Source organism: Chelmon rostratus, chromosome 8 (genome assembly GCF_017976325.1).
Source record: "Chelmon rostratus isolate fCheRos1 chromosome 8, fCheRos1.pri, whole genome shotgun sequence".
Taxonomy (NCBI): Eukaryota; Metazoa; Chordata; class Actinopteri; order Chaetodontiformes; family Chaetodontidae; genus Chelmon; species Chelmon rostratus.
The window spans coordinates 19639587-19657531 of NC_055665.1; the positions used below are offsets into that span (position 1 = coordinate 19639587).

Genomic DNA, 17945 nt, shown 5'->3' on the forward strand with positions numbered 1-17945 from the left:
AGTTTTAAGGCTGGGTATATGTAGAGATGAAAGTTTTTTGCATTTTTGCCTCTCCTGGTGACAGAGGCCTTAAGATGGATGGAGAAGGAGAAGGAGAAAAAGAAAAAAATGGAGGGATAGAAGATTTACAGCATAGTAATTAGGTGAATTAACCTTGGGTCATGTAGAAGTGTGATAGAGCCCAAGACTGCCCTCTGTGTGTTTGTAAATGTTTTATTAAGCTGTCTTTGAACTTATTAACCAGAGTAAAATGACTGAGCCCATAGTACCTTGAAGAAATTAGAAAAGACTTTGCTTTTCAAAAATCCATATTGGCATCAACACCATCTTTGCACCATTGACTGGATGGAGCAGATAGTGCCCCTTAAACCTCATTAAGCAGCAATGTTAGTTCTTACATTGCAAAAGTGTCCTATTTTCTTATAAAATCTAACATCCACAAACATTCATCTGTTTAATATATGCACTGAAGACAGACTGCTGTGATTCTAGTGCAATTAGTCGACTTATTGCCACACATTGTCACAAATATGGCTCAGAGAAATTAAGCAATTATCCCTGCATTCAACTGCCTCTGATTTTTTTTGTCTTGTGTTTATTCAGACATCCATTCCATTTTCTTATTAAGAAATAAATTATTAATAACCATGATTTAGTTTATTGGGGTTCAAGCTTGATCATGAAGCGAGCAAATTCTGTACTGGCATGTTGAGACTTTATTTTGCCTTCTTTATCGTCATCATCCATTGACTCTTGGAAGAAGTAGATATATTTAAAGCAAACAGTCAGATGATTCATTATGCACGTTCATCCTTCAGGAGTCATGGACATTGTGTAACAATGTGTAGTTTTTTCAATTAATTCCTTATTTTCCCTGAAGCTCTGCTGCCAAGCACTTTTTTTTGTCCCAGCATTATGTCCCCATCCTCGCTCGAGGCAACGCTAGCCAGCTCCATTGCTTTAAAAAAGTTACTCATCTGTCATGGCTGCAGGTAAAACAGTGAAGATTAACTATGCCATTAAGTACAAGATAGTGTAGTGAATCTCATTCGTAATAGTGTTGGCCATCAATCTCTAATGCGCCTATCCTGAGGCCACACAAGTATTTTAAGTTCCATAACTTCAGGCAAGTTAGTGTCACACTTCGCAGTTATTCTGGCCACTGAATTAAATAAAACCCACACACACAGAAATCAGACATTCTATGCGAGGAATCTTGCATGGGAATGATGTGCCAGATCCCTGAAGTGCAATAAACCTGCTGCTTATGTCCAATGTTTCCACATATCTCAGGGATCACTTTCTTCATAGGTCTATACCAGAGGCCAGTCTTCTTTCTCGTGTTTATCTTGATGGCTAATTAACCCCATGCAACATGACTATGGGAAGTACTCATTAACCCCACATTACAAGCAGCCTCTTGATTGCCTTGTGGAGAGAGCAAAACAGTCATGTAATGATTGCTCTCATGCCTGAAAACACAGAGTGAGTGTGCGTTTGTTTTTTTCATATGCCGGTCTGATGCAAGTCCTCCAGAAAGAGAGTGGATTTGTTTTTCCTTGAAGTCTGTTTTTGTGTGTGCATAAGTAAAGCATCATAGTTTTCCCTCCTTGGGCCTGCCACTATGCGTTGTACATGTCTACCTCTTGGTGCGCAGTCTTGTCAGGCAAAACAAAGCAGCTGGCAGTGTCTTAAAATATTGAAGACGCTCTGATGTGTGTCGAGATCAAAATGAGGCTTTGTGTGTGTTCGCGTTGCGTTTGTGACATTCTTGCCATGGGTGGCTCTGGTTGTGTGGGGCTTGGATACAGCATGAGGTTGTCAACTGCTGCTTTTTTTTGTCTTTCCCTTTCTAATCCGATGACACTCACTTTCACTCGGTGCCTTTCAGGCTGAAATTCTTCTGGCTTGAACACATAGTCCTGGCAACAGCCAACTGTCCATCAACTTGGCTCAACTGTGACAGAGAATAGGAAGCAGAAAACGAGATATGAAGTCAGTACGGGATGGCAGAGGGGTGTGTGAGTGGGATAGAGCTGCCTTCATTTTCCCCTCTGAAGTTTGTCACAGGGAATTCTCAGTTGTTTAGGATTCTCTATGGGACCAAGATGAGTGATGACTGCACAACCAACTGGAGGTAGTGTATTTTAAAGAATCCAGGCTGCGCATTTTGTCTTTTGATTATGCAGGTGGCCACTTGAAAGCATTCTGTTTCCCTCACCTTAACTGCTTAGGCCCCTCTGTGGACGTCATGGTACAGTTGAGAACACATGCAATAAATTAGGTCACAGCTGAGCTGGTTCATCTTTGATGATGACAGCAGTTAATCTTACTGTGTGAATTACTATAACTACCAAGATTCTATTGTAAAATAATATCTTCATCCATTTGTTTGCACTTCTTTAAGACTTTTGAGCCATTTTTGAATGTGTTTTTTCTTCATTTATTTCGCATGCTAGGAGTCAGGTCACAATGCAAATTTCAACAAAACGAGACCAATAAAGCAGATGAAAGGATGAGGATTGCAGAATTGGGGTCATAGAAATCATGTCCACATGAATGGAGCAGTGCCTCTGTGATCCAGTGGTAAAAGTAATGCAATATTTTTTTCCGTAGCACCAAACTAAGCCTGTATCATTCTGACAATCCTACGATGTAGCTAAGACATGCACTATTTCCTCAAGACTCATAAAAATCAAATAATAGGTTTCTGTGTTTTGGTGTGTCGTGGGTTAACAAACAAATAATTGGATAAATTAGAAAAAATGAATCCATAGTCCCTGGTGGACTGTCCCAGCACAGAAGACAATGTGTGGGAAGCCACATTAGCACTTTGACTCGTCATAGAGCAGCTAAACGGAAGCCTCTTTTGATTTGCGGCCCTTTCTATGAGTTATGTTGTAAATGCGTGTGGTCTGCTACACAGATTATGGGAGACAAACACTTTGGCTGTTCTTCTGAGTCTCCTCAGGCACTTGACAGAGCGAGCCATGCATTTCTTTTTCACACCATCCATTCTTGTTGCTAGGAGACTGGTTGATCTTTTTTCTTGACCCAGCTTACTTCCTGTTATTCTTTTCTCTTTCTGTGTATCACACTGTCCTACTTTCCTACAGTATTAATAAATGACGTTTAATTATGCAGATAGCTTAACAGTTATTAATGGTTTACCATTTCTACTTGGGCCTTAATCTTTTCCCAATGAGAGACCCAGAAAATTGAGACATGTATCAACAAGAGACTGCTTCATTATTGATCTGATTCTGCATTTGTACTTTCCCTTTGTCATTTGACAAGCTCAGTGTGCTTAGCCCTCTAATGGCCTTTGCTAATAGAATTCAAATATCCAATATGTATCTCCTTATTTGTCATATATTCCGATTGGCAGTGCTTTGGCCCTACCAACCTCTACTTTAGACCTTTGAGTGGGTGCATCAAAAGAGTTTACAGTTAAAGTTTCTCTTGCTTTGTATAGATATTCAGGACTGATCTATGAGCCGTAACAATTGGTTATATCATCTTTGGAAAGTGTTTTTAGGCCTCAGCTTTCTTTCCCCTACTTTATACCCACTGCTTCCAGTCAGTGTTTCCAGTCAACACAGTTTATGAGAATTGCTTTCTTGGAGCACTGTAAATTAATTCTCCTAGAAGCCAACCAACACAAAACTCCAAAGTTCTTTTTTACTTGTGTCCATGTGTCTTTCATCCTTACACACAAACGCATCCAAAGTGGTCGCAGAAAATAACCTCTATATCTATATTAAAGAACATTTCTAAAAGATTGTAGTTTCTAACCGAGGTCAACTGGATGGTCAGGTCTGTGTCCACCACATGTATTCTGTCCAGCTGAAGCTTTTTGCTGTAGGATACATTGTTTTGCAGTTTGTTATTTGAAGTTATTTTTATTTGAAGGTTAGGATAATCAAGATAACACATATTGAAACTGATTTTGATTGGCTTGGGGAAAGTGATAGTCATGATAATTTGCATAAAATAGTTGAATGATGATGCTATAGTAGTATGATGCCGCTGTCCCATTTTTTAAGCCTGTTAGAGAGTAGTTTATCTCTATATTACTCTTGTATTCTTTATTTGCATCCCTATTAGTTTCCGAAATGTGGTCACTAGTTTTCAGGGGGGCCGCACAAATAGCAATACCAATATGAACAAGCAATTATTTAAAATCACGCAATATCGATAGAAGAAGAAAAGGCAAAATGAGCCAATAATAGAGATCAGAATATAAGTGAGTTTATTCTACGTATGAAACAACAATAGCAACCTACAATGGAAACAATAAACACAATTGTCACACATAAACAGCAACAAAAGAAAATCAAATGGTTCCAAAACAGCAATCACCACAATAACATTGATGACAAATTCATCATTTCACAGAAATTTTTGTTCTATTGGTTTTAATGCGGTTATTATTCTTGTAGTTTTTTAGCCTTAATAGTAATTCTAAGATTTATTGCTGCATTTATTCTTGTACTTTGCATTGTACCATAATAGGGAGATGGCAAAAAAGACTAACTCAAGCTCATTACTTTAACAGTGTGATTATTCAGTGATGACCAGTCTGCTACTGTGAGACTGCTCGGCTCACCAGCAGCCAGCTGCACGTTGGAGGCCTGAAAATATGGGCCGAGGCAGGATTTAACTTATATCATGTCGAGTTAAGTGCTGACGTTGCTGTGAGATGCAGGGTGTGACTAATTCCTCACTGACATCTATCCAGATTTTTTTCCAGTGAGACCAATCTGTTGAACACCTGTATGCATGTACACTTTAAAAATCTGGGGGAAATAAAACTGCACACCAGGACAAGAGTTTGTTTATGAAGAGAAGATATTTTTGAACACTCATCCTTTACGTCTCCACCGACACGCGGCAGCATACTGTGAGACTGCTCCTCCCTACAGGCAGCCATCTGGAAGAGTAGACAAGAATGGAGGTATGCAGAGAGAGGAACATCTGGTCTTTTCGGAGTTTGCACTGACAGGAAATGTGATGGATGGTAGATTTACACCCAGCCAGGCCCATATATGTACCTTTACTTTTGTTTTTATAGGCATGCAAAACGATCCGTTATTACATTCCTCTGGCTGGATTATTTTGTTTGTCATGCTTAATCATAGCCTACCATATCTGTTTTGGAGTCAGACTGATGAATCAGGTCGTCGTTTCATAATGGATGCACAGATCAGAGCAGCATCTGTGATACTACCTACCCTGTGGTATTATTTGCTCTAGCCTACTGATATGAGCTGTGTTGATAATGGATTACTGTGTACATTATAGTGTATTAGTAAAGATGGCATCAAGATGAACTGGAGCTTTTATGCTTGTTGTGGCTGTGGCTGAACTCACTGTAGTGGTTGTTAATTGTAAATGGTATATGTCTAAGTTGCATTATCCAGCTACATACTATATAATCACCAAATGTTATTCAGTATTGTACCTAACATTTTACTTTACACTCATTTGTGATTCCCATATGATAGTACTGTAGGCACGTAGTAGAACTGTTCCTCAAGCCTTTAGAAGTCAGCCCAAACCTCGTGAACAGTTTTCCCCTGAAAATATAAGCCAGGCAAACATCGACTGAGCTAGATGCCAAACCAATCTGCGAGCAGTGTTTTATTTAAAATGGGTTTTGGTGGGTTAAAACTAGATCCATCTACTTACAAAGATATTTCATTGTACAGACATTGATTATACCTCAAACCCATAGCAATCACCAACCAACCCAAGTGAAGTGAAATTTATCAGTGCTTGCATTCAATATTTTTCTGTTTTTCTGCTCTGTAGAGTTAAAGTGGATCAGCTGAGGCATCAGTGCCGCAGTGGCAGAGGAATTTACCCTAACACTGACACTCAGGAGGAGACAAAGAGAGAAAACACTCTGCAGTACACTTGGAGAGAGATGCAGGATATAATAACGACAAGGCTTTATGAATCTATATTCACATATTTAGAAGAAAGGAGAGGGAAGAATGTGTGTACACAAATTATCATTGACCTTTACATCCATATTTACATTCTCATGCAAATGTGGTCATAAATTGGTTTAAATACATGCACAGATTTGCATGAATGCTTGTTTACAATAACACACTGAGAAGTAAAAGGTGCAAACTTTCAGTCCTATCTAATAAAACCCAGTCCCATGCTTGACAACCAGGCAACCCACAAATTTCACACACTCGCACAGGCACACACATGATATTGACACAGAAGGAATTCCAAGCAGCTCCTTAATCCAAGCAAGTGCTGACTGAGGCTTAGATTGGATGGAGGGAGTGGGGAAGAAAGGAGAGATGGTGATATGTGCAGGTGAGAGTGCAGGGGGTTTAAAGATGGGTGGGGAGAAGGGAAGAGAGAGGAGTCGAGATCAGACAATGGGAATTCCCCTGAAAGTACATACTTGTGCTCTCCAGGTATGCCATTGTTAAAAAGAGGTGATGTCTCTGTTAGCCGTGCTGAACTCAACGTGTTTCAGGAAACTGGGACCTGGTGTTTGCTGTGTTTTTTAGCAAGATCTCATTGTAGTTGTAGGCCTCATAAAGTAAAACTGTATAAACCAATACTGATGAACGTCGATGTTGTGGTCCGACATTCTCTGTGATCTTCTGTTTGTACCCTGTACATTTGGGTGCAAATTGTGTTGTTTAACATGTTAAGTGTATTACTTCCTAATGTATCCTCCTCTTTGCTATCATCATACAGGTATGACTACAGAGAGATGCTGTACAACTCCACGTTCTGTCTGGTGCCTCGAGGACGGCGGCTGGGTTCCTTTCGCTTCTTAGAGGCTCTGCAGGTCAGTGGCACATGTGCAGATGTTGCTCATTATTGTTAGGCGTAGCTGTTAAATTGTAATCAGTTACGGTAGGTGCGTTATGGTGACTGAGAAGTTGATTGTGCCTCGAGGTTTTCGGTGCATATTAAATCTTTCCTGCTGCTCGTTATGTACCAATAAAGTGAAAATACCAACTGTTTTTAGAATTACAGAAGGTGGAACACCACAGGTACTACTACAACGTGGTCCTGATTAAACCCCAGTCAAAGGTGGACACACATAGATTCTTGTGCTGGAAGGGCTTGATTTTTTGAGGTTTCTAAAATGCCTGGATTAACAAGGTATATTTTGCCAATTTAGGTTGGCAGCTGAATGTAATGACCAAACACAAGTTTAACTGATTCAAGAAATCTTGTAGTGCATCAGCACTGAAGCTATGGTGACCAAACAATGAAGCCATTAATCGGTGGAGCATGGAAAAAGTGATGTACAGAGTTATTCCCTGTAGCCCTCTCACCCACTGCTAGTCATTTTGTTATTGTGCAGACAGTGTTGATACAGCTGCCTCTGACTCAGTTTATTCTGTGCTCTCCCTGCCATCTTTTCTCTCTTGTTGTTTTCCTCTTTTCAGTTCTTCGTTTGAGTTTCTTCACCCACCTCCACGAGTCAACCTCTCCTCTAACATAACACTTACCTTAGTCTTAGTACATTCTTAAGTTTGTGTCCCTAATTCCAAGTGCTACTAACCCATCTCACCTATTGTTTCAAGAACCTTTCAAATACATTAATTCTACAAAATAACAAAAGATTTTTTAACTAGTTAGTTAATTCCAATGAAGGCTAATGTAATTTAATGTTCCAGGTGTCGTTAGAGTAAATGATTGTGGTCCTGCAAATTGACCAGCTTGACCGTTTAGAATATTGAAGGATATGGTTGAATATATAGACAGATTTTTAAATGTCACCATTTATAAAATTAAATCATACCACAAGTAGGTATCTGCTATTTATGATCTTGTCTACTGCCAACACGTCAGGCTGAGCTGAACTGCTTGTCAGTGATAACTGAAGAAATGGTGCATTACGTCTTGAATAAAAATGTGTTTCTAATGTCTAAAGCCGTTCTGAGCTGTGCTGATTTACATATTGCTTAAATATGCTGTAAAATGTGCCATTACACAGGTAAATATTTGATGAGGAGAACAGGTTTCTAAGTATATATAGCAGGTGTGTTGAATTTGAAATCCTATCATCATGAAAAGCCTTGAAATGCCTTTTTGTCACTTGGGTACCAGTATAAGAATATGTTCACATGTAAAGTATTTTTGCATTTTAGTGAATATGTACAATTAGATTTTAGATATTTACCTGTTGTCTTCTCCAGTGACTTACAGTCCAATGAGTGTGACAGTGGCAAAAAAGGTCAATATTTGTGTCATGAAAAAATCGAAAGCATCTGAAGTCATGGTTTAGTTTCCTCTGTGTGAGTTATATGTTTGTGTCAAGTACTGTAGTCCTAAGAATAACAGCTGAGAAATGATCAAGAGAAAGATTTTTGAGCAAGTAGAATAAGAATGGTGATTTTGAGTTTACAGTGACAGTTTATCGACTGGAATGGGAATATAATTGCACCACTGGGGAGCCAGCAGTGAGGCGAGGTGAGACAGTGGACTGATGATCAGGTCTCTCGGTAAGAGAAAGCAGTGCGGCTGCAGTTAAGGTACTGTGCAGAGGTTGGCTGGAGTGTAGGGCTGGACCATGGCCTGGAGGTATTAGTGCGTCTTTCCATTTGCAGCCTGAGCACAGAAGTTTAGGAGGGAAGGCGGACGCTGGAGAATTTAGGGAAGTTGAAGACAAGGCAGGAAGCAGTGCTGTAGTCAAGAGCGGAGATGTTCACACATTTGGTTGATGATGTAGAGTGCAAAGCTGCAGGATGGGGTTGTGCAATGCAGGTGCCATGACAAGCAGTAGGAAAGAGTCACATTGAGGTTATCTGTTACACGTGTGTTTGCAAAATGTAGGCAGTTCATAGCAGTGAGTTTCATTTATGAGTGTTTGCTCTACTTGTGTGTGTAATGTGATGAGATGGGAGAGGATTGAGCTGCAGTCTCTAGTTGATTGCTCTGTGAGAGCAGATAGGTAGGGAAAGCATGGGAGCGTTTCAGCAGATTGCTGCCTTTGCTAATGACACCGAGGAGATGAGACAAGCACTGCGGCACTCTGATGCAGGAACATTTGTGCCTGGGCATGCGTGTACATGTGTAGTGACCAAGGCCAATCAGTGAATGGTACCCCCCGCTTAACAGATTATAGGGCCGGTCACTGCAGGCAGGACAATGCATGTACAATCCAAACACACATACAGACTCACAGTGCAAACGTGCACACACATTTGCCCCACACACAAATGGGTTAATGGATTCACAAAGATACACACACACACACACACACACACACACACACACACACACACAAACATGGCTCAACACTTCAATGCAGTTTCATTAATCTCTCAGACACAGGGGTTTAATGTTCAAGTATGTTTTGAAGTGCATCTTCTTTTCCACTGCACATAATGCTCATTTTTTATAAAGCTGCACTGCCTAGTCAGTTTGAGAGTTAGTCATCAAGGGACTGCAGTAGTTCTGTAGGTAATGGAAATGTGTTGGAAGACGAGTCACCCCTATTGGTTAAATTGCCTGATTTGATTGCTTGGGAAATAGACCTTGCACAATGACTGCATGGGTTTGCAGAGCGTCATTTCGTTATTTTTTCAGTTTTCTCTTCTTTCCAGTCTCTCTTTGTTATATTGCCTGTACATAGACAAACGTAACACAATCATGACATTAACCAACAGTATTTTGTGTGTGACTTTCTGTATTACTCTTACAGGCAGCTTGCGTGCCGGTGATGCTGAGTAATGGGTGGGAGCTTCCCTTCTCAGAGATCATCAACTGGAATACAGCAGCTGTGATTGGGGACGAAAGACTGCTATTACAGGTAGAAACTCAATGCAACTGGATTTACTCGACAGGGTTGTCAACACTGTTATGAGAAAAAGAAGGAAAGTTCTTCTGCACTCTACTGTCACAGTGCCAATTGACCACAGAGTTAGATGTGAAAATATCGGGAGAGGAGGGCGAGGGAGGTCCAGCATCAGAGAGGCAGGGGTGGGGAAAAAAAGTGTGTAGAGCCAGAATATTTTCACATCTAACTGGGTGAATTAAGGGTTTATTCCAACCAAACCCTAGTAGGTCATTGGTGGAACAGTGGAAAGACTAACAAAGATGGTTAGTTTTGTTTTGTTTCCAATTAAATTATGCTAACATTTGTTCACTTCTGTCTCAGATCCCCTCAACAGTGCGCTCCATCCACCAGGATCAGATCCTGTCCCTGAGACAGCAGACCCAGTTCCTATGGGAGGCTTATTTCAACTCTGTGGAGAAGATAGTACTGACCACACTGGAGGTACACAGACACACACATTATATGTACAATACAATTGCACACATATACAGTACATGCAAATATCTATGTACACATGTGCATATAAAGACTATGTAATATTTAATTATATGTAGTAAGTCTAAATATATGAAATGAAATGATATATATTACAGTATTAACTTTTGCACTTTTTTCCTTCATAAGTCAATGTTTAAGATTTGCTCATTGGTGTAAAAGAACACCAATTTGTGTGTTAGCAGCACCACCTGTTACTCTCATCAGATAGCACCATCTAGTAATATATCCTTGTATATAATTTTAAATGTTACTACTCCAGTTTTCCACTTGTCTGAATACAAGAATGCATGCTTGCACACAAATGCACACAAGCATAAAAATGCAAAAATCCTTTAATTCATGTTTTTGTTTTGTTTTTTTCATGAAATTTCTTAAATCAGTCAATTCTGTTCATCCCGGTTATTGACCTGGTCCCAACAAGTTTACAAGTGCAGACTGTGTAGTTGCAAACGTAATACCCACAATGAAACTGCTCCAGACTAGACTGAAAACCAAGAGGGATGATATATATTGTTAAACGCTGCTGTCATGTTTTTGAAGCTGTTTCTTGCTGTGGCCTGCAATCAATCATGTCAGTAGTTTGTTCCTGTCAGAGTCCATTTATCTGTATTCTTCCTGGTGAGTAGCAGGCTATCATACTGCTCTGGGGCTAGAATTACAAACAAGCAAAGATGAGAGCAGGGAGGACTGAAAGGATAAGGGAGCAAGACAACAGACAGGATGTATAAGGCTGGCTGTAAGCAAGCAGGATTTTTCACTCCATTCCAAGCCGTGCGTTTGTGCTTCCTTAAAATTGACCAGCTGCTATCAGCAGTAGCCAGCAATGGCCCTCTAAATTATGGCTTATAATGGCAGGTAAAGAAGTTAAATGTATCAGATTTTTCTTTTGTGTTATTCTTTCACTTTAAAGAAACAAATGGGAGAAGTACTGCCTATTTTCAGTTGTGCCACAAGTAAGCCTTATTGCTGACTGCAGTTGACACCATTAGCTGCTGTCCTCAGATAGTGTGACAGAAGCCTTTTCCCAAGAGGTAGGAAGTCAGGGCGCTGGAAGGCAGAGCTGGGATTTCTCTGTCAGCAGGGTAAAGTTACAGCCCCAAGAAGCTGATCTTCGATCTGTTTACACTCTCAGTATCTTCACCCTGTTACAACACATACCATAGCACAAGACTGGTAAGAGGTCAGAGTTTTGGCTTCAGATTTAATCTATTCATGAGCTACTTACTAATAGCAAGGGATTGTAGATATTTATTGTAAACAAGATAAAGTTGTACTTCAAGAATGTGTATTACCACAATATCCTACAAGAAGTAAACAGAGTTTACTTTGCTCTGTAGCTACCATATAGCTCCAGAGAATACTTAATATTTTATAAAGTTATCCTCTCACTGTATGAGTGTTCTTAAAGCTGCGGTAGAGTGGGATTCACTTTATTCTGTGTGCATTTAAAACCCACTCACACATCATATGTGTTATTGCACCACACAACCAAACTTTTAAATTTTGGGTTATTATTATTATGGTTCAGCTGGTGCCAACCCACTTTATGTTGAAAAGCTAAAGTGATGTATTGTTTAGTTGTATTCTGACTTTCAGACTCAACTCATCTCAAGCATAACAGCATAACTTAAATGATAAACATTTTGATTACCCATTCTAAAAAGTAAAATGCTTGTGACTATAGTGGCTTATGAAATGAAGTCACTTTTGGCAATAAAATAGAAGCCAGAGGACCTGATCAAACTCCTTTATTGCTGCCTGTTTTCAAATAGTTTGGATGATTTTATTAAGCCATGCCTGCCACCTAAGCCAAACCAGAGTGATTGAATTTAAGTCATAATTGTCAATTTCAAGTGATTTATGTTTGTTTTTCCACGCAAAACAAATCATATCTAGGTCCAAATGAAATTAAAGTGAATTGTTGAGCACCATCATTTCCCGAATTTAAGTCTTGTTTTCTGCTCATGCAATTTGCAAAGCAGCTGCTGTTTTTTCCTCTAAGTTTGTATGCAGTTTGTATTGCCTTGCATGACGAGATTCAGGGACACTTTACACCTGCCACAGGCTAGGAGAAAATGTGTATTTAGGCAATATGTTTCCATGTTCATTTCATTTCAGTAATGACTGGGTTCACTTAAGTTTGTAACTGTTACTAGTTTTCTAAATTCATCGGTCGGTGAGAGCTATATATGTGTATCCAGCAAATAAAAATCTATTTTATATGTAATATAGAACATATTGAAGTGGTGTGAATTGTGATATCAGTGGCGTGGCAAATGTAAAAAAAAAAAAGTATCCATCACAACCCAAAATAAGCTGTCCAGTAGAAAACAGTGAAAGGAGAATTAAATAATTGGATATGATTTTGTTGCTTCTGAGAAGACATGACGGCATAATGAAAAGAACTCATTTGTAGTGTGCAGGTCTTCCATTCATTTGAAGAGAGTCGTTGTTTCAGTTGTTAATTTGAGAAATGCCGGAGGATCTGTGTCTTCGCTCAGTTTCCGAGCAGCATATAAGACTGGCATAATTGTTGCTTAATTTTAAGTGAATGGACACGGTGGATTTTGGCTCGGAGCTGATTTCCAACTGACATCTTACAGACAAATCACAGTAGTCAAACAGATACTCTACGTTGGCCGTGTGATCTTTTCCCCTAATGAGTTGCACAGGAACAAAGCATCGTGGACATTTGATTGATATTTGCCTATTGCAATTATTTATTATCCAGTATTATTATTTGTTATGCAATATTGCTACAGTTGCAAAGTTACAGAAAACTGGATTTGGGATCTTTTCTGTTCCTCTATTTATGCAGATCATCCAGGACCGGGTACTGCAGCACACCTCCAGGAGTAACCTCATGTGGAACAGTCTGCCTGGAGGCCTTTTCACCCTGCCTCAGTACTCTACATACCTGGGAGAATTCCCCTTCTACTACTCTAAGCTGGGTCAGTTAATTATTCATGCACATGCTGCAAGACGCTAAGATCCGCATTAATGGCACACCCTACGGTTTGATAAACTGATGTTCATTTTACGAAACAGCACATGAACAGATGGTGTGTGGCAGCTGTTGAATCCTTAGAAACTAACGTGAATCAGTGACATTTTCACAAGTTATGCACTATCTCTTTATTAATCCATGATATGTCACAGAGAAACCCCCCATTTACACCTGCCATGTTGCCATGTTGTATTTGTGCTTGGTTAATTGGCCAGAAATGCAGCTTGTTGCTGACAGTGGGATTTGGTTAACTGGCACCTTTTCCTTCACAAGCCTAATTAGACCTTTTCATTCACACTGGATGCCAAGTAGACACAGCTTGAAGTAAACAAGCACAGACTCAGAGATGCTCAAAGCTGCCAAAGAGGTATTACTTACAGGTGAATTTCTACTTATAGAACATGTAAATGTAGGGTTTGTGCTAGTGCAGTTCTATGGCCAAGTGAACGCACTACACGACTGAACGAGATTCAGAAGATCATTGTCGTGATAGAAATCTTACCTGGCAGGTTTAATTTGCTTCTTTTCTTACCTATGGTGTGTCTCTGCTGTTTTCAGGTATTAAGCCCTACCCCAAGTTTACAGCGATCATTCATGTGGTGACCCCACTGGTCTCGCAGTCCCAGCCAGTCATGAAGCTGCTTGTGGCTGTGGCCAAATCCCAGTACTGTGCTCAGGTAATTCAAAACCCAACACACTGCACAATGTCACATCAGATTGACCAGATCTGCAGAGGTTACTACTTGATGCTGATGTGAGTAGGTGTCTCATGGAGTATAATGTTATGCAGCTAATTTTCCAACTAGGAAAATGTTAAACAAATTAAAACACAGTGTTTCATACACTTGTTATCAGATATTAATGCTAGAGTTGGTCATGTATTTTAAAAGCATTTTCTCTTTATATCCTGACAGCAATCAAGCTGTGACTGTCTCAGGCCTTTAATTTACCCATCCAATCATTTAGTTTGGTCCAAATAAAACGATTGGCTGGCTTACCTGCCTGTCTACCCACGTACTGCCTACCTACACATACTCTGCCAGTGCACTCATAACACATGACCGGAGTCTTCCACAAGGCTCGAAAGATGTTGCTGAAGCTATAGCAAATGGCAGAGAAAATGGAGCCAAATTTTCTAATGCTAACATGCTAGTTGACAACTGCGAGCACTAACAATAGCCACGCTCGTTGTTTACATTCATTACAGTAATGCCAGGTGTTTTCCTACATGTAAATGAGATGTGACATAGTCGGATACGGTTAGTGTTGACAGTGATACACTACACTTTTGTATATATATATAGGGTATACTTTCAAAATCTAGCTTACTCTTGCTTGTTTGTCTAAAGCTACCAACTTCAACTTGAAACAGAAATGAAGAGTGGGCAAAGCTGCTTTGGTGGAAAAAAAAAAACGATGTTTGTCTCAATCTTAGTGTCATTTCTCAGGTTTATCACATCAACTCACTAAGTGCTCGTGTTGGTTTTGTGCTTCAGTATTTTACTCATTCTGCGGATAAAGAGAGGCTGTCCAAACAATTTGCATCCCTTCTTGCCACAACATATCCACCATGGCACTCCTCTTTCTACAGATGCTATTATAATACTTGTGCACACTGCAGGAAATAATGGAAGCCCTTACCTGTCTTTTTTCAGTGGACATTACTGTACATTACCAATTATGGTGGCATTTTGCAGATTCACCAAAAATGTCAATGTAGTTTTCCTGGATATTAAACTGTATTGCTAGCATGAAGGTGTCAGCACATTTAGCTTTAACATTTAAATGATACAGTGTGTCGCTGTCACATAATGTAGGGAGTATGACAACTCTAAAAAAAACAGATCTGCAGTAGCATGAGGAAGTTGTTCCACACAAGTGTGGAGTAAATAAAAACAGGGCTTTGAATTGAAACAAGGCCATATTGTGGGCTTTTGATCTGTACATAGTATATTGCTAAGTCTGACAAGGGTTGTCAAACATGAAAAGACTTCTATTTTAACATATTTCTCATTAGGTGCACATACATAGGTATGAAGATGAGTATGAACATCCTGTATTCAGAATGATGACTATGCTTAACCTACTTTCCCTTTGTGCAGGTGATAGTTCTGTGGAACTGTGACAAGCTTCTTCCTGCCAAGCACCGCTGGCCTCCGACCTCAGTCCCAGTCATTGTTATAGAGGGCGAAAGCAAGGTAAGACAAAGAAACTCAGCCTTATATTTCTCTCATTAGCCAATGTTACTGCAGCCATTTCACATTCACTGAAAGCCCTCTGTTGAATTCAATTTTAGGTGTAAAATATTAAACTACAAGCATCCCAAAGTTTCTTACCAAGTGGTTATAGTGGTCAAAGACCATGGTGTAAACTGACCTTTTGCAGCCCTTCTCCTGGTGCTTTTAAACATTCAGGACTTTCCTTTTCTTTTCTTTCCAAATTGGCAATAACATATTGAATTTTGGATTCTTCAAGTCATGGCATCAGTGCAAGAAACACAGGCGTCAAATGTTTTCATGTCAAAGCTTCAGGTAAACAATTAATGTGATAGAAACCTGTCTTTTCATCATTTCTCCAACCCACAACCTCCCTGCCTTAATATGGACGGCTCATTAAAGTGTCTCTCATTTTCCAAAAAGTGTCCATCAGCTAAACATACTGTATATTTACTGATTACTGAGAATAGTAATGGACCATTTGCTAATGAGGTCTCACACATATTAAGGGTAGACAAAATAAGACTGAGAGCTACGGACAAAAAGGACTTGAATTTTAACCACAGTTACAAAAAAGCACTTACAAAAGTGGAGTGCTGCCAATCAGCAGCTTTTGTCAGCCATAAAATCAGCACGCTGATATTGTACATGAGTTTTCAAAGCAACATGAGACAGCTACTTCTTGAAAAACTGCAGAATTATTTAATTTTCCACGGATATAACTGACATGCAGTATACTGTATTGGGACTTGGCAGGGTTTGCAATTGTGACTTGGTTACATTGACGCATACATCCTTTTTCATCAAGTGTTTGTTATTTAGCATGAGCCATGTAGGTTGAATTATGATGTGGCTAACAAGATCTTTGCCTTCAGGGATAGAAACCTTTACCCCATACAGTATTTCAAAATATATCTGGCATGTAAATCCGTGTGCACATATTTCTAAAATTGGAACCCGCTTTATTAGCATTTGTACAGAATTATTTGCATAGCTAGTAGCTATAGCTGCCAAAAGGCGGAGGCTGCAGGGCTCGTCAGGGAGGGAAACGCGCTCCACTGCTTGTAGATTTCTATCAGTGGTTTTAGCTCGTCCCTGAAATGCTGTATTTCTGCTGTGACTGGTGTCATGTCAGCTTGTATATTTGGCTGATTCTGCTGTTAACGCAGCAAGATGAAATTACTCTGCAGCACAGACAGACAGGGATAAACGCGCAGCGCTGCTTGTCAGAGAGATGTGCCTCGCTTGTGGACCTACTGGGCCTGTTTATACACTGATTGTTGCAGTTGAGCTGTATGATTTTAGCAGCCAGTCACGTTTTGCTTGTGTGTCTGTGCTTTGTAAATCATGGCAGGTGATAAGCAGTCGTTTTCTGCCCTACGACACTATCCCCACTGATGCTGTGCTCAGTCTGGATGAGGACACCGTGCTCTCCACTACAGAGGTCAGTTTACCAGGAAACTACAGCAAACATTTTTTTAAATACATTTTTAATCAACAGTATGTGCTGCAGAAGTTATTTTTAATAACTATTTAATCACTATCATGTGTCTGTGTATTTTTCCAGTGCACTTCCCTGGAGTTATGTACTCCTGCTCATGACTTGCATCCCTCTTTCTCTCTCTGTGTTTCCCTCGGATCTCGGTCCAGGTGGACTTTGCCTTCACAGTGTGGCAGAGTTTCCCAGACCGCATTGTTGGTTACCCAGCCCGCAGTCACTTTTGGGACAGCAACAAGGAGCGATGGGGCTACACTTCCAAATGGACCAACGACTACTCCATGGTGCTGACTGGGGCTGCCATCTATCACAAGTACTGACACACTACTGATTTTTACTCCTCTCTGCTTCATTATTGTATTTCACTGCTCTCTGTTGAAATTGTTTCCATTTAGGTTAGCACTAATGCAATGCACTCTCTGTCATGTTCTTCCTTAGATTCTACCACTACCTGTATACCACCTACCTTCCAGCCAGTCTGAAGACCATGGTTGACCAGATGTCCAACTGCGAGGACATTCTGATGAATTTTCTGGTGTCCTCGGTCTCTAAACTACCACCAATCAAGGTCACCCAGAAGAAACAATACAAGGAGACTATGATGGGACAGGTGAGGTAGAATATTTATCATGTGTCTCGTTAAATTAATTTTGTGCCTAAAGGTACAACTGTACTGGGGATTTTTGTTGATTTGCACAGTACATCATCTTTGAGGGACCATAGATGGTGCCGTTCCAAAGAGGAATACATTGACTAATGATGTCATCAGGATAAAAAAGAGGTCTTGATGTTTGGAGTTGGAGTAATCCCTATGCACAATAAAAAACGAAGTAGTAGAATGGTCTTTATTTGTAAAATTTCATTTTGATTACCATTCTTTCGTAGATGATGGGA

General features: G+C 39.9%; 1 protein-coding gene across 1 annotated transcript in view; it reads left to right on the forward strand.

The window, feature by feature from the left end:
* Positions 1–17945, forward strand: part of LOC121610498 (exostosin-1a-like) — a 39324-nt gene that overhangs the window by 17499 nt on the left and 3880 nt on the right. Inside the window, exons 2-10 of the mRNA XM_041942640.1 lie at positions 6733–6826; positions 9698–9805; positions 10154–10273; positions 13149–13281; positions 13896–14014; positions 15440–15535; positions 16908–16997; positions 17204–17364; positions 17490–17661. Coding sequence (XP_041798574.1) covers positions 6733–6826; positions 9698–9805; positions 10154–10273; positions 13149–13281; positions 13896–14014; positions 15440–15535; positions 16908–16997; positions 17204–17364; positions 17490–17661 — 1093 coding nt within the window. The remainder of the gene's footprint in view (positions 1–6732; positions 6827–9697; positions 9806–10153; positions 10274–13148; positions 13282–13895; positions 14015–15439; positions 15536–16907; positions 16998–17203; positions 17365–17489; positions 17662–17945) is intronic.